This window comes from Halichondria panicea, chromosome 8, assembly GCF_963675165.1.
Source record: "Halichondria panicea chromosome 8, odHalPani1.1, whole genome shotgun sequence".
Classification (NCBI taxonomy): Eukaryota; Metazoa; Porifera; class Demospongiae; order Suberitida; family Halichondriidae; genus Halichondria; species Halichondria panicea.
In genome coordinates this window covers 1,086,370-1,109,124 of record NC_087384.1, presented here as the reverse complement: position 1 = coordinate 1,109,124, position 22,755 = coordinate 1,086,370, and the positions used below count along the sequence as shown (strand labels likewise).

Below are 22,755 nucleotides of genomic sequence, written 5' to 3'. Positions count from 1 at the left end.
TGTACGTGTCATATAATTATGATATGAACCCAACTTATAGGTTATCAAGATGTTATATTGTCTCCTCATCTACCAACTGAAGGCATGAGTCAACCGCAAGAATCCAAACACAGTTTTGGTGAGTATATAATAATTATTACCGTATATATAGCACAACATTTTCAAGGCACTTATATTTTGTGGAATGGCACATTGAATTTAATTCCGTGGGTTGACTACTTACCGGAAGCATTCCCAAGCTACGCTTTTAATCTTTGCACGTTATAGCAGATAATTCTAAAAGAACAATCAGGGGTTGAGGGGGAAGGTTTACGCACGCTGTAAAATGTTTGGCTACTCCCACATGTGTTGACCACACCACCTGTTACATGCTAGTGCATTACAGTAGATCTAGTTACATATTGCACATCATAGACAGTACTAATGTGATGATATCATTATTATACAAACGTTTTGGGGGGGAAGGTTCAACCCAGCCCCCCCCCCACTAGATGAAACCCTGACAATGTGCGTGTGGAATTTGCTAATCCACGAAAACAGCGAAATATTAAGCCCCTCGAAAATTGTGCACTACAGTAGAACCTCGCTAATCCGAAGAGCCGGATATATGACATTTCTAAATACATGATGTTTCCGTACAGATATCATTAAGTGATTATGAATATCATAAACGAAGATATATTGATAATACTGTGGCCAGAAGGGAAGCTGCTAGCTACAAAAGTATTTTATCTCGACTTTCTCTCCAATAAATAAAAACAGAAACCGCTAAAATTACTACCGTATATAAATGTATGTGAGGTACGTGTATTGTTTTTCCAATAAAAAGTGCTTTTTGTGTACTCTATTTTTGGCCTCTCCTCTGCTCAGATCTCCCTGGTGTTGAAGCTGTAGCCCACACTCACGTGATTGTCACCAACTCGTCCCAAACCTTCGTCTGGGATGGCCATGGGTTCAAACTCCACATACCCCAGGACTCCTTGCCAGCTGGTGTTGACGAGTGTCAACTAGACATCATGGCCAGTGTAGCTGGACGGTACCAGTTTCCCGACAATCTCCAGTTGGTCAGCGGTGTCTTCTGGTTGCGTCCTCATCCCCCGGGTTCATTCCAGCAGCTGCTAACAGTCGAAATACAGCACTGTGCCAAGATGACTGGCTCCACCAAGCTCTCATTTGTAAGAGCATCTTGCTCCCAGGAGAGTCTGCCGTACACATTCAAGCAGCTCGAAAGACGTGGCTCGTTCGCTGATCAGACATCGTACGGTTCACTGGAGCTGTCTTACTTCAGTGGACTGGCGGTGACTGGAGAGGATGTGGACAGAGAGTACACTGCCAGCCTCTACTACCTTGGGTCAGAGCTGCATAGCAGGGAAATACATTTTGTTGTCAGCTGGAATGATGAGATTCATAGAACAGTAAGTGCAGTACTATACATTTTCACCACATCATTGTTGTCCGTGCAGCGTGTGAGTGAGGAGTACTCCTCTAAAGAAGCCATTCTCGGAGTGAATCATATCGTTGAGTTCGAGGAGGACAGTATAACACTGGATATTCCTATGGCTGGCGCTGAAGTCAGTGGAGGGTGGAGAATAACGCCAATGTTTCATCCTACGGTGAGCAAATGTTAATGTTCATGTAAAGTACATCCTCTTTACAGGTCACCAAGAAGCATGTTGATCAGTTTAAACCTGGACGAAGAATTCCGCACTGCCACTTGAAGGCTAAAGTGACAAGCAACCACGAGGTGTCTGCTCCAGAGCTGCTCCACCAAGTCAAGCTAGTGGGTGCAAAGTTTCCCTACAACATTGTCACTATTAATCTGGACCAACAAACTCTTCCAGGTCAGAACACACCATATTTAATGTGTCACGCTTACACTTCTCAGTGTATACCCGAAATTGTTCGCATTTTTCGTGGGTTAGTGGGTTAGCAATCCTACACGAAACGGTTCTTTAATTATGTGCCCACGAAATTTAAGTGACTCGAAAATGCGCTATAATTATAGTGAACTCACCAAAACTGTGTTTGCATTCCTGCGGTTCGCAGTTTTCGTGGGTTAGCAATCCTAATTATGTGCGGCAATGTACAAAGATTAAAGGCATGGCTTCTGGTAAGCAGTCAATTAAGTCAACCCACGAAATTTAATTGATATATACGGTATATGGTTTCCGTGTCGAATTATTATGCCTCTGAATGCACAGCGAGGTATATGCTAGTGTGTGTTGTGTGTGTTTGTAGAGTGTTACAGAAGTGCAAGTTTCTATAGGCTAGCGCTTCTAGTCAAGTTTTCACAATTTGTGGATTTGCAAAGTAATATTTCATTCTTGAGTTGTAGGTGGGCTTACTTGGAATGCCATTGTAGCCTTTCAGAACAGTTGCAAATTGTTTTCCTGGAGTGTTGCTACTCTACTTGTATAGCAGTACTATACATGTAGAACGCTAGCTATTGGTAGCTGCAATAGTGAGTAAAGAGCTGCACTGATCTGTTTCATGCAGCAGCCATTAATTTGGCTACAATCGTGGTCAATTCATTTCCCACTTTTTAAATGTAAAAATCGATTATAGCTATAGCTTCATACATATTTTGTGCCTCCCCATCGAGGCACTGTATCCACGGTGCTTTCATAATTATATAGGTCCCATGTAATAAATAAACTGCACAATTTTTAATTTATATGAGGTATATAGATGTGGACTCGTCCTTCTTGTCAAGTAGAGTTAATAGTCCCACACCCTTTTCACTGGTTATTTGTCGTCACGACTAGTGTGTATATTGGTTGTTTTGTTGTTAGTATCATATAGCGGGATATGCATGAGTGTGTTATTTTAATTTTCATACTGTAGGATCATCTGCTCAACCAGTGAGTACAGCTCTTCAACAGCTGATGGACACATGTCCGCTCACTACTGCCCAAGTCAGCAGAGAAATCCAGCAAGAAGACGTATCATATTTGGCTCCCTGTTTCGATAATGTTGAGCTCTATGTCGATGCTATGAAATTAACCCCTGGCGAGCAAAGTAATGTCCAGTTGAAAAAAATTGAGAGTAACCACCTAGCTATGATTGAGTGTTTGAAAATCTGGAGAGGAAAACAGCGCTCACAAGCAACATTCAGGGCCCTTCTGGAGATGTTAGTAAAACTGAGAAAAGGGGAGATTGCTGACCTAGTCTGCCAGTACTTGAAAGTGAGTGTACCCCTTGTCGTAGTGTCACCAAACCTTCCCAACACTGTGTCTTATGTGGGGAAGTTATGCCCATACCACTCAGTATATAGGTGCATGTGTGTGCGCATGCACTCTATGTGTGTCCCCCCTATACTGCATGGTGTTTCACTGTCAAACTGAAAACTGTACGTCCTACACCCACCAGTCATTGATATAAGGTTACTGAACTGTGATTAGCCACCCACCCACTAACTCATTCTTTATTGCCTCCATGCACAGGAGCTGTGAGAAGGTGCACGTAATACAGCACTCCATATCGACTGTAGATATATCAGAACAGAACCCTTAGATTAGCTTTATCCCTAATGTGTGGTTATTATTGTGTACGTGTGTTTTGTACATTGCGTGTTTAAAATGAATTATAAAAACTGTTCGATATCCCATAATTATGTGCAACGAACCAAGTTGAAAAAGCTTCTTATTGGATTTCCCGCAGTTACTTTTCATTTTTAATTTCCCTCACGGTGCCATTCAGAGCAGTATATATATATACTGTCACTAATACCACAGCACTGTCGGTACCACACACTGCATGGTAGAGCTGCAATAAGGCTACGCCCCCGCTTCCGGAAGCAATTAAAAGTTGGAGGCGAGTACAACTTATAAGAAACAGGCAAGAGGATATTATGCTGGCTAGCTAGCTATAGCTGTGTGTTTAATATCTCTGCGGTCTGTGTTTGAACGATTAGTTTGTAGGGTCTCCACGAGTAAAAGTATTTTATCAACAGATCTGGGGTATTTAATATCTGCATACATCCTACCCTATAGGCTATACCAGTTGAGTTGTTGTGTAGATTAATGTGCCATGATAAACGTTAAACACAGACAGACACAGCAGAGACATAGCTAGCTAGCTAGCTATTAGTGCTGCATAATAACATGCTCTTACTTGTTTCTTATTAAAGCACATGTGATTGAGCAGAAGCCAGACAACTGCAAAAGCAGAGCAAACTGCAAAACCAGAGATACAAAAGAAAGGGGATTGGAAACGACCGCCCACGCCCTATGTAAAAGGACTGACATCCGGTGAAGCAGAGATACAAAAGAAAGGGGATTGGAAACGACCGCCCACGCCCTATGTAAAAGGACTGACATCCGGTGAAGCACTCCGTGTAATTATTGCGCTCGCAAATAATTACATGGAGGACTGCGCTACGGTTTTGTATCCCTGGTTTCTAGCTCTCCTATCCACTAGAGATCACTCAGGGCCTGGGAGATACTTGAGAGAAGTAAGCTTATACCACTGACAAGCTCTAAGTCCGTTGTCTTTACTCTGTTTCCAATTTTTTTGAGTTTAGCTTGAATTACTCTATGTCAACTTTTCTCTGTCCCTCCTGTGAAGTCAAAACAGCAAAGGACATTGCTTGACTTGGTTATTATGTATCTAAGTGCTACATAGAATGGCTTCATGCTATAAATAAGCTGTACTGTTCATAAACGTTTGCAGTATAGTCCTTTAAACTGCTTTAGTATACTTTTAGACACACCACGGGCCTGTCCCTCCTACGACTTCATAGTAAAGGCTATTTCTTCTTGCATAGCATTTATTTGTCTAGTAATAGTGGCTGCGTTGCTTAGTCGACTTTTTAGAGCTAAATTCTCTTTACTTTTTAGAAAAATCAACATTAAAAATGATCAATTTCACTGTTTCTATGTACAGCACATTGTAGAGCAGTCAAGACAGGTAATGAGCATGCTGACTATAAATATAATCCTTTGTAGTTTTAGCCACGCCCTATAACGCGGAATGCTTCACGCAAAAATTTCGTAAAAATTTCGTTTCCAATCCCCTTTCTTTTGTATCTCTGGCAAAACGAAATGCAAAAGTGAACTGCATGCAGAAGCATAGTTGAACTGTAGCCTCTATCCCAGGGCCGAGTTTTCGCTTTTATAACGGTTAGGCGAACAACTGGGCCTGGTACTAGTTGTCTGCGCATGCGTCAAATTTCATTGTATATTTGTGGTCAGCAAAAATATTTCAATAATCGAAATTTGTACACAGAAAATGCACAGAGTGAGTACACAAAAGATGCACATAGGGAGCTGCTTCACAAAGGCCTGGGGAGTTGCCAGTTGTGCTGCAGCACAATTACAGTGACCCAGGGCAACTTCAGGATGATTGAATGCCTTCAAATTACGTTTCAAAAAGATTTAGCAGGCTGCTGGACTTCTCTGATTCTAGGCCCCAACTCGTAACTCAGTTAAATTTTGCTTGAGAAAACGTAGATTCTCTTGATGTCTCTGAGCTACCCAGCAACGCTCGAATGAGCAGGTCATACTCCAGTCCTGTGAGTATAGGACAATATTAAAAGAAACCAAAGACGGTTAAACCCTTACCTCAAACTGTCCAGTCTCGTCCGTTAGTATAGCCAAGAGGAGCACTGTTGGGATAGCTGGATATTAGCCATTGCTCCTGTACAGAGAAGTAGACATTTTAAATACGTGTATATAGATCTATACATATTAAATTTCTCGTATTAAACAGGTTATAGTGTCATTGTCGACGAGCTGATGATGGCAGCACCAAGTTCTCTAGCTCACACTCTTCACTTGATCCACCATATTAATGATGAAACTATAGTCTACCTACATTCTTGCCAAACATGAACAAGACTTGATAGCATAGCCGGCCATAGGGCCCACACAAAAATATCTGACCTTAACAAGCTTGACAAAGCTTTATACCTCTTCCCTTGTTGTTCAGTCTTCAGAATAAGCTTCAGAGAAGAGAGAAGCTTCAGCTAAGAGCCATTCCAATCGATTCCAATAATGATAAAACGGGAACTGACTTCTAGTACACGATAGTACACAAATATAAATGTCACGAAAGTGAACGAGAATATCCATTCGTCAGAATCTGACAAACGACTGACGCATGCGCAGACAACTAGTACCAGGCCCAGTTGTTCGCCTAACCATTATAAAAGCGAAAACTCGGCCTGGGATCGAGGCTAAGTTGAACTGCAGAAGAGAACTGCAAAAGTGAACTGCAGAAGCGAACTGCAGAAGCGAACTGCAAAAGCGAACTGCAAAGTAAACTGCACGGTGAACTGCAGAAGCGTAGTTGAACTGCAGAAGAGCAGTTGAACTGCGAAATGAACCGCAAATGAAAAATGGAGTAGGTGTGTACCTCAGGGCCACCGTACATTTGAGTCATTGGGCTCTCCCTTTTCGCTTTTTACCCAGAATAATGCATGTACAGCATGATATGTTTTAGGGAGTCATTTGAGTCATTAGAGTCATACAAAAGAATGGATCACTTGCAAGTGATTGGCCAAGCCAGTAACAACAGTACAATAACAGAATAATGAATGCTTAAAATTAATGAATGTTTAATAAACCCCATAACCCTATTGCAGTCATATCATGGTTGAAACCAGGCAGAGATAATCTAGCCGAAGAGGCTGTATAAAATGCACTGGTTTCAACCTGTTAGCAACTTGTCTCAGAACATATACACGTTTAGCAGAAGATAGTTTGCTAGACGACTGATAAGACAATATTATATAGGCTGAGGTGCATGCATGTATGGCATTTAGTGGTTAAGCGAGAGCATATTAAATGGAACCATGCATATAGTTATAAAACAGCTATAGAGATATCTATATTCAAGGGGAATGGAAAATAGAACTGCATCATGGTCTGAGTAGTAAACATCAGTAACGTTTGTATCAACACGCTCTGGTTCTGGGCTATTGCAATAGACATGGTCTATAAGAGTATACAATTGTGTCTGTAGTGGGAGTGTGTATCAACTGAGAAAAACCATGATCAAGCATTAACGTTTCTAATTGTGAATTTGTGTTGGTAAGAATGTCGACATTAATTAAAGTCACCTAGGACAATGGATATCATAGGAAGGCTTTGTATAGATGACTAGGGCACGCATAATGTTTAAAAAACTTTTAGAAACAGTTGGAGATCTGTAGACCAGAGTTAAATGAATGTGTTTGCCATTAAGTAGTCCAAGCACAGCACACATTATTTCTATTGGATATTGAACATCATCTTGTTCGAAACTGTAAAATTCAATTAGTTCAATAGTTGATGGCAAGCTATAATCAAAACCCCATGCACCTTTTCTATCACCAAACGCTCTATCAAGTCTAATACATGCACTGATGGGTTTTGTGTGTATTACTGGACTTTCTATAATTCAGACTGTAACCAAGTTTCAGTAAAACAGTGAATCATAGCTGAAGTAAACAATTGGTCACATTTAATGTATGGTACTTTAGGTAGAAGTGATCGAACATTGAGTAATGCAATGATGATATGATCCTCGGGACATAATATGTATACAGACAATGGGCTCAGTACCATATCATTTAATCTAGACATTTCAGTCTTAACGTCATCACTCGCTTTAATAACCTTCTCATTAAAGTTCAATACATGCAAGCCTTCAAGCTTTTTAACACGACTGAATGCTACATAGGCTTGACCAGAGCTAAAACGGCTACCTTTCATGTCAACCACAATTTCATCGAGTGTTAAACCTTGTACCTTGTGTATATAGTAGTGGCCCAAGCTAGAGTCAATGGGAACTGTAACCGAGTAATTTCAGAACCTCGTTAACCTTTAGCTTTAAAAATAGCTTCGTGTTTTACTAGTGGAATAGCAGTTGGGAACGTTTGCAAAAATTGACTACCTTGTCTGGCCTTAGCTCCTACATTAGGGTGATCAAAATTTACAAGAATGTGTGTAACCTTACCAGCAGCCATCACTATATCGACTATTTCACCTCTAGCACCATTCACTAGCCCATCTGCTACCAATTGCAACTTTCAAAACACAATGTAGGCCACTAGTTTCTGATCTCTTGTCAGACAGGGTTGACAGGTTGATGTGGATAGTTTGACCATGCAGCTCTAGAATCACGAGACTTTATAGAGTATTGCTGATTTTCTGGAACCAAGGCATTCAACATGGTCATGTTACGCTCATCAACGTCAGCATTGAGTCTATACACATGTAGAGCATGGTTTGGGTAATTGGGCATTTGAGGAGTAATTTCCCTAGACTTGAGCACATCGATGTCATTGTCATTGTGTGTATAGCAGTTCTAATCCTACACAGAAGTTCACAAAATACGGAGTCTCACCCTTTTGTCTCATAATCTCATCTAGCTCAATCATTTGAAATTCATCTAACCATAATGAACCCAAGTTGTATATAGTTTAGCATAACTATCATTGACGACACTAAAAAAACAGGTGTTTGACAGACGGGGGGTAATTGAAAAAAGTCTCCTACTGCTAATATACTGACACCACCAAAGGTACTCCTATCCGGCATGACAGCTTTGATTTGTTCTAGTATCATAGGTTCTAGTGGAAGTGGGGAAAACTGGACCTGATAATCATGCAGGTCCAGCTTTCCACTAGAACCTATGTCTTGCAGCTATGTCTTGCAGCCAAAAACGGACACATCATACTGTACTAGCTTTTCAATGTCCACTGTTCATATAATAATATAGGTTTTAATAATTTGGTTTGAAATGACCTTTTCAAAGCATGGCATTAGAATTTTCCCAAACTACAAGTCCAAAATCATGTACGGTATTCGTAATGACCTATCGTAAATGTTTGATCTTCAGATGCAGTCATAAAAATTATCATCCCATCCATGCAGTACATTCTACTCACTGTAGGTCACTGATGATACAAAAAAATAGGCACAAAGGCTACGTGGAACTGATGCTAAAACACATTTCAAAGACTAGATCAACAACCAAATATTTGTTTTAAGGATCAATATTATTAGTTCTGAATCAATTTACGAACAACAAGAATAAAAGCGTTGCATAATCTATAGGTACGGTATTTTAGTGTTCTCTAACAGTTCACAGTTGCATGTTGATATCTGCTTTTTCCATTCTTCAGCTGTCGTGAGGTCGAACACTTTTTCGTTAACTGTTGCAATGAAGAAACAGCCGGGCTTGAGAACACGGAGGATGTTTGGCAAACATTCCAAGCCACAATGTCCGATCCCAAACACATGCACCAACACAGATAACACTGTCAAAACTATTGGCTTCGTATGGCAGTTCCTCTTTCAGGTTGATGACTTGCAGCTCGGTGTAAATTCCTTTCGATTTTGCTATCTTCAACATCTCAGTGCTAATGTCACCACCATAAAGCTGAATTGCTTGTGGAGTTGATATAGAATTTAAAAGCAATTCACCAGCTAGGCCAGTTCCGCATCCTGTATCAAGAATTTTGTGCTTTTTTCCAACATCATTTTGAACAACACTACTGTATCCAGAGTAGTTCATACAATTTACATCAACTTCATAGCTGCTTGCCTGCCGAAGTTGCCCCCTGGTCGTAAGCAATTGATCCACCATCTTCTGCAATGACCTTGCAAGATGGTGTTTGTAGTGAGGAAACGATCTGAAGATGGGCAAGGGGAAGATTGCTGCTCAAGTGAGCCGTCATTTTAACAGCGATATATTCATATAAATGTATGCTTGTTTTCCATGTAGTGTATATAGTCATGCTGCTATCGGAGCATACAAGCAACTGATGAGTACCCAACCTGCAGCTGAGGTATGTACATAGTTATGTGTGAGATATGTGTAATGGGTGTGTGAGGGTTGAGTGGGCGGATGTTGGGTGTGTGAGGGGGCGGGGGTAATGTGATTTTTGCATAATTTATGATTTGTCCTCTCACACAGGTGGTCAGTCACTGGGAGAACACAGGGTGTACAAAGGTCGTTGTCAAGGCTCCTGACGAGCAAACATTGTAAGTATACCGTGTACTAGTAGCGTATACTTATCTGCCCCTCCCCCTCCAGACTGGATGTGAGGCAACATGCTAGGGAGTTAGGTCTCAACACTCACGTTGTGAGGGATGCTGGACGCACTCAGATCGCACCAGGCTCTAAGACAGTGCTCTGTATTGGACCAGGTGAGGGTATATACTAGCTACAGGTGTTTTGTTATCTAATGCACTCTACTGTTCATATGATATTTTGTGTCATTACTTGTGTAGTACTATGCCCTCAACTATAATACAATTATAGACTTTTGCAATTCATGCCCATGATCTAACTGCTTTAGGTCCCACTTTTCATTGGCTAACTAAGCTACAATGTACCATGGTGAAAAATGCCAAATTGAATCACATCATTTGAAAGAAGCTTTGAAATTGGATCAACAATACTAAAGTTATGGCTGTTCAACTATAGAAAGAGACCTTTCAAAAGGTGTCATCAATGATTCATATTTAGATTTTGCGAATTTCGGCCAAATACATGTACCAACATTACATCACTAGCTATCCTCTATCCTCAAGCAATAATTATAATATGGTTACCGGGAACTATTGCTCATGGTAGTTCTCTGCTAAACACACTCAAGTGGGATCTAATTTGCGTCAACTATACTTGTGTAGTAGTCACATGTTTCCCCACACACATGCAGGTCCAGTAGAGAAGGTGGACACGACAACAGGACACCTTAAACTGTTATAGCCGTAGAATATAATAACAGTACTACATGTATTTATTTTGTGACTTTTTTATGTGAATTTTACATTGGAAAGAATATTAATATTAACAAAACACAATGATTGTCAAGAGTTGGTGTCCATGGTATCACTCTCTACTGGTGGCTCGGGTTGCTCAGGTTGTGGACAGGGCAGAGCGGCCACTCTCTCCAGTAGAGCAGTCGTCTCCTCTTCACTCAGACGCTCCTCCATCTCCTCAACTAACTGGGTACAGAGAGAGAGACACTCATCAATTATTAGGAAGTCCCTTGCATGGAGCTGGTGGCAATTGCACAAAATGGTACAAAACTATGCAAATTCAGTTGGGGGTGTTTTCAGACACGGTACGATCATTAGGGTCGTCGTGGCAATACACACATTAGTAAACTCACCAGCTGCAACTCCACTTGTGTGACTGGTCTCAGATTCAACAGCTGCAGTTTCTCAGCTCTATAAATGGATAGGACTATGAAGATAGTCCTCTAAAATACTAAAATAAATGGTAGTTTAAGCTCACTTTGTTAACTTGACTAATTTTAGGTCGTTTAGGAAGTCTTTGATGATCTTTGCATCCTGTCAGGCATTGTGAATCACATGATATGCCTACACACTATACTGTACCTGTAGTGCACACGGAGTCTTGGACAGATACTCGTTGGTCTAAAATTTGAATAGTTTAACGAAGAGAAAATCAGACAAAAATGTATCACTCACTTCGTATGTGATTGTGGCAAGGTTTTGTGCTCGACCGTTTGGTTTCTTTCCCTTTGTATTTGTCTGTAAGCTTGCCAGGAGGTCGTGCACCTGTTGTGGGCGAGATCGAGAATGATGTGACATGACGACTTGTTCACTAGTAGCTAGCTAGTGTTCTTACCTCAAAGTTTGAGAGCATAGCCACATTCTTGTCAATACTGCATGGAACAAAATAGTCAGATTATTACAGAACACACAAGAAGAGATTTACATTTCCATTGTGATGATATCTCCTATTGCACAGGCCACATGGCATTTGATCCTATCGCCACACCCCTTTTAGATCTTATCTCGCTAGTGCTGTCTCTTTTCCTAAGCCCTTCACAAGCAGCTCTAGCTGTCATCAAGAGCGTCTACATCTACGCTGCAATAAAGATGGACTCTGTGAGGGCAGTTTCTTTCCCTCAAGACACAAGCAGGGCCGCCTCTGTAATCAGTAAGTTGCTAGGACCAGCCCCACCCCCTTTTCTGCAACCACCATGACATGTACAATACACTTCACCAGGAAATAGAGAAACAGATGACATTTACAATGGTGACCTCTCGCTCAAGCAAGAGCCACTCTACAAAACTGTCAGGATCTATATCTCCTCTGAACTTTCAGGTCAGCAGCTGATTCAAAGTTGAAACTAGAAGAATATACTCTGTATCATTATTCTCATTGTCTCAGACTCCATTGTCGAGAAAAGACATTTGGCCTCTCATGTGTACCCTCAATTACGTCAGTTCTGCCATTTTCTGGGACTGCAATGCGTAGTTGTGGACCTGTTCCGAGAGGTACCGTCCACCATGCCCCTCCCCACACCCGAGGCCCTTAGCGACAGCATGGCCTACGAGCTGGAGACAAGAGGGTTACTGGAAATGGCCAGAGACGAAATCAAACTCTGTCAGGAAGTGTCAGTGGGTCCAACCTTTGTGGTAAGATTGTTTTTTCGATAATTTCAACATTTCCCCTCTTCCCCCATTTCAAACTATTCACTCCTGTAACGTAAAGCCACTGTAAAAGTTATTATAGTATTTTGTCGATTTGTCTATAGACTCTGCTGGCTCAGAGGTACGGCCACAAGGCTCTCCACAAACACATTCCAGAGAAGGACTTTAAACTGTTGCTGGCAGCCATTGACGATCACAGCATGAGACAGCTGGTGACTCAATGGTACAGGCAGGACACAAACGCCCTCCCTCCCCAATATGTCCTGCAGTCTCGCAGTGGAATGTAAGCTCCTGTGTGTACAGTAACCTCGGATGTGTGTTGATTACTGTTTACTGCACTCTAGGTATCATGAGGAATGGAAGTCCATCCACCAGTCACTGTCCAGGACCACCAGGAAGGCAGCAAAGGTGGCTCTCGGTAAAGACATCTCCAAAGCTCAACACTATACCATGTCAGGTACGTGAACCAAAACTTGTAGCTAGGTACAAAAACGTTGGAAAGACAACAACCTTGTTTTGATAGCTAACTTTGACTGCGCATAACTTGAGTTAGTTTTGGTAATTAAAAAATGTATTTTGTGCTATCTAATGATGTGCTTACATAAATGGAATATGTTCGGATCTAAACGTTCCATTCTTGACAAATAAGCATGGGCTGCTACTGGTGATCAGAATTTAAAAATCACCTCCCCCCTCCATTTGCAGTGATCGAAGAGGAGGTATGTCTGGGGATATTCAACATGACCAAGGATCCGAACCAATCTTGTCTGTGGCTCAAACGCACATTCACAGATCTCCAGGAGCAGCGACCATCAGGGGACCGGGTGTTGGCCGCCTACACTGACCTGGTGGAGGGGAAGAGAGGGGCGGAGTTCGATCAAGAGACACTCAAGATACTGAACCATCTCAAGGAGGCCAGGATGCCAGCCAAATATGTGGGGTGAGTACATACAGTCTCCTGTAGCTCTCTCTATCTACCAGGGCATTGCATTCATTGTATTTGATAATGATTAATGTAGTCTGCTGTAGAGCTATACCTAGCTGCATGGCATTCATTAAGCTTGCCTAGTGAAATAAATTATAGCTATATTATTCACAATAATTAAAGGCTTAATTGCCTATAATTAAAGGTATTAACAACTGGATTTGTGTGTTGACAGACTTAATTCTACCAACATCTTTGAGTTCTCCCTGAAGTGGGCTAAGGGCAAGGGAGTGGACACAGAGACACACACTGACTATCTCACCCAGCTCTCAGAGCAGCTACTCACTGCATTACAGTCCATGGTTACCAGTGGTTTCACTGGACACCTGCAGAATAGCGATGGTGTGACCCACGAGATTCTCTGCCATGCCAGCTACTGTAATAGGAAGAGTCTCGTGTTTATGGTGAGCTCATTGAAACCTTTATGATTGAACTTTTCCAGTAGAAAAATAGGATAAAAATAGGATAAAATAGTCCCATAAAAGTATCTGAAATGTGGTCCTAAACTGGAGTAAGTCGAAATTTACTGCTTTTCAAAAATTACGTGTACTCATATGATATAGTTTTCTTATAATAGGATCGACCACCTATCACCTCCCGTATCCTTGACTACCTTGGAGGTTCGTCGATGACTCCTCTCGTCCTGCACGGGTGTGTGGGGAGTGGTAAGACTAGCCTGATGGCGGGGGTAGCTTGCATGCTTGGGACTGTTAGCTCCCTCAAGAGAGCAGCCATCGTGTTGCGGTTCATCAGAGCCACACCTAATGCTCAATGTGTGAGACATCTTCTATTGGACATCTGCAAACAAGTGAGAGAGACCAGTTCTATATTCACTATGTGTGCATTGTGAGTGTGTGCTCTCTCTACAGCTTCGTGTTATATACAAGCAAGAGATCGTTGAATTGCCGAATGGTTACAGATCACTTTGTGAGGCTTTGCGTCGATTGTTAGCATTTTCCTCGAGCGATAAACCACTTATTCTGCTATTGGATAGTGTGGATGAGTTATCACCAGAAGATGGAGCTCTCGGGTTGTCATGGCTACCGCTACACCTACCAGAGCACGTCAAGATTGTCCTGTCCACTTCCTCAGAAACAAAATACAGCTGTTTTCCCGTACTGCAGAGCCTGCTATCAACTCATCAGGAGAACTTCATTGAGGTAATTTAAAACATTGATCTTTTGTGTGTGTGTGTGTAGTCCCTAGTCTCACTCCAACTGTAGGTGGCTGAGCTGAGTAGCTCTGATTGTAAGCAGCTGTTGAATCACTCGCTCAAAATAAGGGGGAGGATGCTAACGGGAACTCAGGAAAAAGTGGTCCTTGATGCTTTTCTAAAGTATAGAAATCCACTGTATTTGCAGTTTCTTCTAAGAGAGGTCACTTTTTGGCATTCCTACCAGTGGAACAGCAGTTGGACACCAATCGCTGACTTGAACGGTGAGTTACGTACATAGATCTATTACTGTAACAGTACACACATACCCATGTACACACATACCCATGTACACACATACCCATGTACACACATACCCACTGTACACACATACCCATGTACACACATACCCACTGTACACACATACCCATGCACACACATACCCATGTACACACATACCCATGTACACACATATCCACTGTACACACATACCCACTGTACACACATACTCAAATATTCACAAATCCATTGTAGGAATCACAAAGCAGTTTTTCAGTGAGGTGGAGGACAGGTTAGGGAGGGTGTTTACGAGGAGTGCACTCGGCTACATCACGGCCTCAAGGGATGGCCTCACTGAAATGGAGCTCCTGGACGTGCTATCATGTGATGATGAGGTATGACAGTACATCATGTGATGATGAGGTATGACAGTACATATACAAAGCTGATATTATTGTTGATGTTGACTTTCTACATATTAATCACTTTCTGTGAATCTCACTACAGGTGATGCAAGAGGTCAATCAGAAGTGGCGCCCACTCCACACCCCCACTTCTGACATCCACACACTAACAGCCATCCCCCCGCTCCTCACGGCCATGTTCCATCGTGCCCTCAGGCCACTCCTCGACTACCACAGTGGGTGTGGGGGATCACTAGTCTTGCGTTGGTCCCATCACCACCTACACGAGGCTGCAGTCTCCGCCTACCTCTCCTACCCACCCACTGCTCAGGCTCGTTACAACACACTCGCCAACTACTTTGCAGGTGGGCTACTTCAGAGGACTGCTGACGAAACAGGTACAAGTAGCTACGTGTATTATGTGATCCTACACATTTTAGTAAACTCGAAGCTCCCGTTGAAAATAGTGTAATATTATTAATATGCTGCTTTTTGGTTATTTGTGAAGATGGAGAGAAGCTTCATTTTGAACAGCCGGTGGTTGTGAGTGATGAGCTGGGCCTATACAATGTTCGTAAGCTCCACCTACTGCCACACCTCCTAACGCTCGCCCGGAGACACTATGAGCTGCAGCGACTGCTGGTTGACTACGAGTGGCTGAAGGCGAGTATTGTCAGTATCTCTGTCCTGGATCTGGTGGCAGAGTTTGCAGCTGTGTTGCCACTAGTGCCGTTAGCCAGGTGAGGAGTACGTTACAAAACTGCGTTGTGATGTCATTTTGTAATGTAGAGGTAACGTACATGCAGTGTGCTTTATAAACAGACAATAATTATTACAATCAAATTCTTCTGTACATACAGTACATGAAAACCGTGCTTTGAAGATATAGCTATTATCAGGAGTACAATAAGATAACAACATAAGAATGCTATTACATGTATATCAACAGCTAGAGGTGTTTTGTGTTTTGAATTACTATTTTTCGTTTGGTATACTTACAGGAGTGCTGGTGCTGGTGATTCCCAGTATGAGCTAGTACTGTTGAGGGATGCCTTGAGTCAGTCAGTGGAGGCCCTGTGTCGTGACCAGCTCTGTCTATCCTCACAGCTACTGGGACGACTACTGCCACACGTTAGAGGCTCATCACCATGGCAATGGTACGCTTAGAATTGAATTTGTGTGCACCATAGAGAGAGGCTCCATGAATTATACATTAAATTGTAGTTGTAATGTATGTAGCGTTAAATGGAACGCCATAACTTCAGTTCTGTTTGTCCAATAACGTTAATTTTCTGAGAGGCCTTTCAGATGATTTTTTAAAATCAAAAATCTATTTTGGGCCTGATTTTGGCAAAATACCATGGGCTATGTATACATATAATTATAGTCTTTTCCGAATAATGTCCCATTCCAAATTTGTGATTTGAGCATACCATATGAACGAGCTCCTTTTAAGCTTTCGGAAAATCATAAAACCACTGAATTTGGAACATCAAAACTCTAGTACAGAGCCAACTCTAGTACTTACCTACCTACATGTACTCTTTGTACAGGCCCAACCTAAAAGAGATTTTGTTAAGAGCTTTTGATGACTACTGTCCAGCCATCACTCCCCTACACCCTCTCTACCACTTGCCTGGGGGGCCACTACTGGTCACCATGGAGGGACACAGAGGATTGATAACTAGCCTAGCATCCACTGTTGTACGTCGCTCGGCAGACAACAGTCTGTCAATGATTGTAATCAGCTCCTCTGAGGACAAGACGCTGAAGAGTTGGGATGTAAAGAGCACCGGAGTGATAAAGACGTTTGATGGTCACACAGACAAAGTGCTGAGTGTAGCGCTCACCTTGAATGGCCGATATGCAGCATCTGGATCCGCTGACAACACCGTCAGGTCAGTGTTCTTAAGCTGCCTTTGAGTGCCTGTAACTTGAGTTTGAGTTCACTAAATTCTAAAGATGGATACTTTTAATGATGTGTTTAGATCACTAGCTTTCTAGTCAAAATCCACCGTTTTTGAAGCAATAGCAAGAGCTTAGTTACGATTCTTTAAGATTGGGGGTTTCACTAATTATCTTTGTAGCAGATAGAATCTATTCCTTATTGCAGACATTGGCTTGTGGCTACGGCTGAGTGCCTGTGTGTGTTGAGGGGTCACAGGGGAGCTGTGAGTGCCGTGGTTCGTACCAGTGATGGGCAGAAAATCATCTCCGGGTCCTCAGACAAAACCATCAAAATCTGGAATACTGATATCGAGAGCAAGTAAGTTTCTTCATGTTTGTGTTAGCTATCGCATGGTGTCATAGCAACAAGGGCGTGGTGGTGAATCTTGCATCCACTTGTTAAAGCAGTTACTGTAACAGTGTTTCAATGGCATTTTGCTTCTACAGGAATGTAGGAAATATACCAATTATTGTATGAATCTCATTAAAACTGGAAACCACAATATGTTCAGACTGTAACACACTATAAAGTAAGTCCTGATCTGTGCAGCAGTGAGTGGATCTGCAATACAATTTTTGGAAGGACAACCACACTGGTAGTCCTACTCTGCCATATACATACAAACAAACAAACATGAAACTATTGCTGTGTCATCAATTTGTATCTCAGATGTTAATTGGTAGAACTTTTTTTATCATCTTTGAAACTAACGTTCCAAGTTTTGCGATTTTATTTTTGAGAATTAATTATTTTTGCGAAGTGATCAACCCTCGCAAAGTTCGCACATGTTTGATGCTTGCAAAAAAACATTCTAGTAATACAATAAATTTGTGTACATACAGGAGGTCCGACATGTGTGTACAAGTGCTAGTGCATTGGCCTGGACGTTATCATGTGACCGCAATGACATCAATGCACTGAACTTGTAGTGATTTGTGCAGGCATGTCAGACCTCCTCTGATGAGGAGGATAGTCAGAGTCAAAAGCTCTTAATCAAAATCTGCTTCTGATCATCTAATTTTCCTCTAAACTTTACTGTGGTTGGAGGTAACAAAGAAAGAGTAGACAGTTGGAATGCAATTAAGATCCTTCGGAAGCAGATTTTAATGAAAACTTTTTATCCTCCTCTGATATATATACCGTATGACTAGAATGTTTTGCAAGCATCGAACATATGCGAACTTCGCGAGGGTTGATCAATTCGCAACAATAAAATCGCAAATTCTAAATTATTGGTAAATACACACGATCCTTGTCAGAACGCAATAGCAATAGGTCAACATTTCTGCTGATTTGGCTCATTAATCGCAAAGGTTCTTCACCCACAAAGTATTCTAGTAATACGGTACGGTACATGGGTACATATAAATAATTTATTATGTGATTCTCATTCCGTATCACTCTCATTGTTGGACTGTAGCACGTATGGTCAGGTGATCTTCACGCTCACCTCTGAGACACGTTCTCCTCTGACGGCCCTCACCCTGTGTGAGGACGTGTGGGCGGTCGCACTGTGTGAGGACGGACGTATTAGCCTCACTGATATCATCTCCGGGGAGGGGAGGAGTGTGGTGGGCGGGGAAAGAGTCACTGCTATCACCACGGCAAGAGTTGAATGGTACATGTATATTCTCTGTATTACAGTATCAGTGATGTACCCAGAATAAGGTAGCTATTTTCTCAGTCCTCAATCTCAATATTCAACACTCACATTTTTATGTGGTAAACTAGGCCTAGGAGGTGTTGCATGTACTTGTGAGCATATCTCTGCAGTTACTAATATAGAGGTGTATAGAGGGGAATGTTTCATACTACCGTATATCAGGTATATTTCGAGGGTCATGTATAAAGTTTCGCGGAATAGCAGCCTTTTTGCAGCATGCATGCATGTGATACTAAATTCATGTTCACGGTACATGCTTAATCAGTGAAAACCTACCCGCTACACGGTATTATATTAATCATAGATCTACAAAAGTAAAAGTGTATCACTTGATGTTGCAAACTTTGTTTTAGTTTTACTCATGCATGTATACTTCGTTTTCCCGCAGGTTCAAGTATCTGGTGACAGGTACCCAATCTGGACAGGTGGTGGTGAGGGACTGGGTCTCCATGGAAACAAGTCGTGTCCTACAGCTGCCCAATGAGGAAGAGCCTGTACTAGCCATTGCAGCTGGTCATAAGGTGGTGGCTGCCTACAAACATATGTAAGTAGTCAACACTTCATTAGTACATGTATGTACAGTTAGCATACATGTCAGTATCAGTCCGCACTGGTCGTGAATCATGTACTGATATCACGGTATTAGTATATACCGTATAGTGGGTATAATTCGAGGGTATAAATTTTCGCGGATGTGCCTTTAGAAAGGTTTTCGCGGATTTAATTTTCGGGGAATAGCGCCTTTTTTGCAACATGCATGCATGGAATATTAAATTCGCGGTTCATGCCTAATCCGCGAAAACCACGAACATTTATACCCTCGAAATATACCCTCTATACGGTACAGCCTTAGGGTTAATTGTATGCTACTACAAGTACATGTGAGTATTTGGTACGCTAACGTTGCATTAGTTCTTTCTTTCTTTCCTTTAAAAACTTAGTGAGCATATATTCAAGACTACAGAATACATCTCTTACATGTAGTTTTAGTTAATTTTTAGTGAAGTGAAGTCATGACTTGATAGCCCATGCATATAGAAGTCCAATTACATAGGTAATTACATAGGTTAGTATTGTTAACAATTAATACTCCATCTAATGACAACTGTGCCCCCTGTAGGGGGTTGGTTGTGTGGGACATTCTCTCCGGCTCGTACCTCTACTCCCTGACAGGGCAAGAGGGCGTGGTCCATACCTACACTCTAGCGGACCAAGGAAACCTCCTTGTTACCGGTGGCGACGATCAACGTGTGCGGATATGGGACCTCAAGAGATCAGGTGATAACAAGACCACCACTCAACACAAAGGTGACGTCTTGTCAATAGCACTCTCTCCGTGTTGTAACTATGGCCTGTCTGCTGGGCTGGACTCCATGGTGATCATCTACGAACTGACAACGATGAGAATTATGAAGAAATTACGAGCCGAGGCTGTATCAAAAGTCTATGCTATGAGAGACGGGAAACATTTTCTGACCAGCTCGAGTGACGGATGTGTACAGCTTTGGGACGGAGAGAGAGGGGAGGTGGTGCGGGAGTTCAGTTGTTATGACGACGGTGTAACATGTGTCGATGTCACGATGGATGCAGAGTTATTGGTAGTCGGTGGAGAAAGTGGGAAATTGACATTTTGGGGTGTGGCCAGCGGAGAGAAACTTAAGACTTTGAGTAGCCATAGCGATAGTGTTGTGTTTGTCTCATTTGCGAAAGGAACTGATTTCAACTACATTCTGTCAACTTGTCGGTCTGGTGAAGTTTGTGTTAGAAACTTCCTCACTGGAAAAGTTGTTCTACAAACTCATATCAACTCTTCTGAGATCACGTGTTCTGCTGTTAGTCCAAACGCTGCGCTCCTGGCTATGGGCTGTGAGGACACCACCTGTCGCATCATCAGCATCCCCTCAGGGCAAAGACTCGTAACACTAACCGGGCACAAACTAGCCGTGACGTCAGTGAGCTTCTTATCAAACAACACACAATGTCTGACAGGCTCCCTGGACAAAACGATACGCCTGTTCAATACCAGCACTGGAGAATGTTGTACTGTCTTCCAAACTGACCTCCCGATCACTTGTATTAGTAGTGACAGCCGAGGGGAGATGATAATGTACGGCACTGTTGGGGGGTGGGTGTCGATGGCCTATCACCAATTCAGTGCGAGCGGAGTCAACCCTATCGTAAAAGAATTGAAAGGAATAGCCAGTTCCTCTATGAGCTCGGCGAGCACGGAAAGCAAGACCAGCGTTGGTAGCCAAGGAACAGAGAATGCTGCTAGCGAGATTTTGGAAGCTGAAGAGCAATATGTGTATCCAATGGACGAGAAGGCAGCTGTATCTACTGCGGAATCTGCGGATTATCCAATCGACGTGGTGATTGAAGTTGTCAATGGCAACAGGAATGAAAGTCTCTCATCTTCCGAGAACTCCGGTAAAATTGAATGGCAGAAAAATAACATTTTACAAGTCACTACTACTGAAGATTTTTCTAGTGCTCCCTCGAATGATACTGACAAACTCAGCGCAAGCAGCAAGCAGGCGATGGAGGGCATGCAAGAACATAAACATTCTAGTAGGACTGACAGCGTACATGTAGTAAAGTCATCAGCTTGTCTGGTTTTGTGATTTTGATTGTTCGTGCATGAAATGTGTTTAGCATGCAGTGTTGTGTGTGTATGAAAACATTCATGGTCAGGTTTGCGTGACGTCACCACATACCACTATGCTCTGTTGCACTTTAGATCATTACGTGTAGATCCAGAGTCTAGCGCGTGTTGTGCCACAAATCCGAAATGCCTAAATGAAGAGCATTATGAGTGTGGCCATACATTCCATTGTTAAAATGCAAAGGTAAAATTATTGCGCACTTGCACTGACTGTAGTTTTGGTACAACTAATCTCGAGTTAAGATGAGTCAATACCACTGACAACAGAGTATAGTCTATCTAATTTTTTTATATATAAGCTTATTATCTTTAGTCTAGCTAAGGTACTGTGTACTGTGGCTCATTGTATCCGGCCATCCATCCTTTTCATGTCATTTTCAATCGAGTTTGTGCAGACCCACTGCTCTCTCTGTAATACATTCACAATAATGCTAATTCCTAGGTAGACTTTAGGGTGTGTATAGAGTGACTGGGTTAGCTTACTGTGGGTAAGTGTGGCTCAATGTGTGTTGCTGTTATCCTGTGAGACAGATCAGAGGTTTCAGGATTTGTGTTTAGTCTGAATGCATGGTTGACGCAAATTCTGAAACGAGTCTGTGCACTCTCCGTTAAATTTACAGTTCTTCTATTTCCAGCCATAGCTTCAGGGTATGTATAGAGTGACTGAGCCAGCTTACTGTGGCTCAATGTGTTGCTGTTATCCCGTGGATGAAGTTTCAGGATTTGTGTTAACGCAAATCCTGAACTACATTGTGCAGTCTCCTTTATATTTACAGTCCTTCTATTTCCAGCTATAGCTTCAGGGTATGTATAGAGTGGCTTCCAGCTTACTGTGGCTCAATGTGTTGCTGTTATCCCATGGATGAAGTTTCAGGATTTGTGTTAACGCAAATCCTGAAACTACATTGTGCAGTCTCCTTTATATTTACAGTCCAGCTGTAGCTTCATATAGAGTGACTGAGCCAGCTTACTGTGGCTCAATGTGTTGCTGTTATCCCTTGGATGAAGTTTCAGGATTTATGTTGACACAAATCCTGAAACAAATTTTGTACACTTTCTGTTAAATTTACAGTCCTTCTATTTCTAGCCATTGCTTAATTCAGGGTGTGTATAGAGTGACTGAGCCAGCTTACTGTAGCTCAATGCGTTGCTGTTATCCTGAAACAAATTTTGTACACTTACACTTTATTTTATTTTATTTGCGATCCCTCAATATGTTGCTGTTATCACGTGGATGAAGTTTCAGGATTTGCGTTAACG

General features: G+C 42.1%; 6 protein-coding genes across 8 annotated transcripts in view; 4 read left to right on the top strand and 2 right to left on the bottom strand.

Annotated features, from left to right (window-relative positions):
- Nucleotides 1–3,600, top strand: part of LOC135339652 (serine/threonine-protein phosphatase 6 regulatory ankyrin repeat subunit B-like) — a gene marked incomplete in the record, with an annotated part of 1,209,744 nt that extends 1,206,144 nt beyond the window's left edge. The window contains 6 exon segments of the mRNA XM_064535867.1: nucleotides 41–118; nucleotides 871–1,415; nucleotides 1,464–1,613; nucleotides 1,658–1,841; nucleotides 2,845–3,185; nucleotides 3,444–3,600. Of these exon segments, the coding sequence (XP_064391937.1) occupies nucleotides 41–118; nucleotides 871–1,415; nucleotides 1,464–1,613; nucleotides 1,658–1,841; nucleotides 2,845–3,185; nucleotides 3,444–3,452 (1,307 nt within the window).
- LOC135339653 (serine/threonine-protein phosphatase 6 regulatory ankyrin repeat subunit B-like) overlaps nucleotides 1–22,755 on the top strand; it is a 95,173-nt gene that overhangs the window by 16,819 nt on the left and 55,599 nt on the right. The window lies entirely within an intron of this gene.
- The window catches only part of LOC135339733 (triple specificity protein phosphatase PtpB-like), an 87,886-nt gene that overhangs the window by 52,312 nt on the left and 12,819 nt on the right, over nucleotides 1–22,755 (bottom strand). The gene's annotated exons all lie outside the window — the stretch shown is intronic.
- LOC135340160 (peptidyl-tRNA hydrolase 2, mitochondrial-like) lies at nucleotides 9,595–10,790 on the top strand. Its single transcript, XM_064536484.1, has 5 exons — nucleotides 9,595–9,659; nucleotides 9,712–9,775; nucleotides 9,904–9,971; nucleotides 10,024–10,136; nucleotides 10,652–10,790. The coding sequence occupies exons 1-5, from the start codon at nucleotides 9,595–9,597 to the stop codon at nucleotides 10,699–10,701; spliced, it is 360 nt and encodes a 119-aa protein (XP_064392554.1). The 3' UTR covers nucleotides 10,702–10,790.
- On the bottom strand, nucleotides 10,693–11,740 carry LOC135339828 (DNA-directed RNA polymerase III subunit RPC9-like). The gene is made up of 7 exons (XM_064536109.1): nucleotides 11,680–11,740; nucleotides 11,590–11,626; nucleotides 11,430–11,519; nucleotides 11,337–11,375; nucleotides 11,233–11,288; nucleotides 11,108–11,165; nucleotides 10,693–10,940 (listed from the first exon to the last, which is right to left on the bottom strand). Exons 1-7 carry the CDS (start codon nucleotides 11,685–11,687, stop codon nucleotides 10,803–10,805), a joined length of 426 nt encoding a protein of 141 aa, XP_064392179.1. The 5' UTR covers nucleotides 11,688–11,740; the 3' UTR covers nucleotides 10,693–10,802.
- LOC135339636 (NACHT domain- and WD repeat-containing protein 1-like) lies at nucleotides 11,718–21,513 on the top strand. The gene is made up of 19 exons (XM_064535802.1): nucleotides 11,718–11,904; nucleotides 11,974–12,072; nucleotides 12,139–12,386; nucleotides 12,506–12,684; nucleotides 12,746–12,858; nucleotides 13,107–13,341; nucleotides 13,562–13,790; nucleotides 13,964–14,194; nucleotides 14,256–14,546; nucleotides 14,610–14,823; nucleotides 15,074–15,213; nucleotides 15,326–15,620; nucleotides 15,731–15,962; nucleotides 16,224–16,379; nucleotides 16,776–17,120; nucleotides 17,336–17,488; nucleotides 18,591–18,788; nucleotides 19,222–19,377; nucleotides 19,954–21,513. Exons 1-19 carry the CDS (start codon nucleotides 11,718–11,720, stop codon nucleotides 21,452–21,454), a joined length of 5,202 nt encoding a protein of 1,733 aa, XP_064391872.1. The 3' UTR covers nucleotides 21,455–21,513.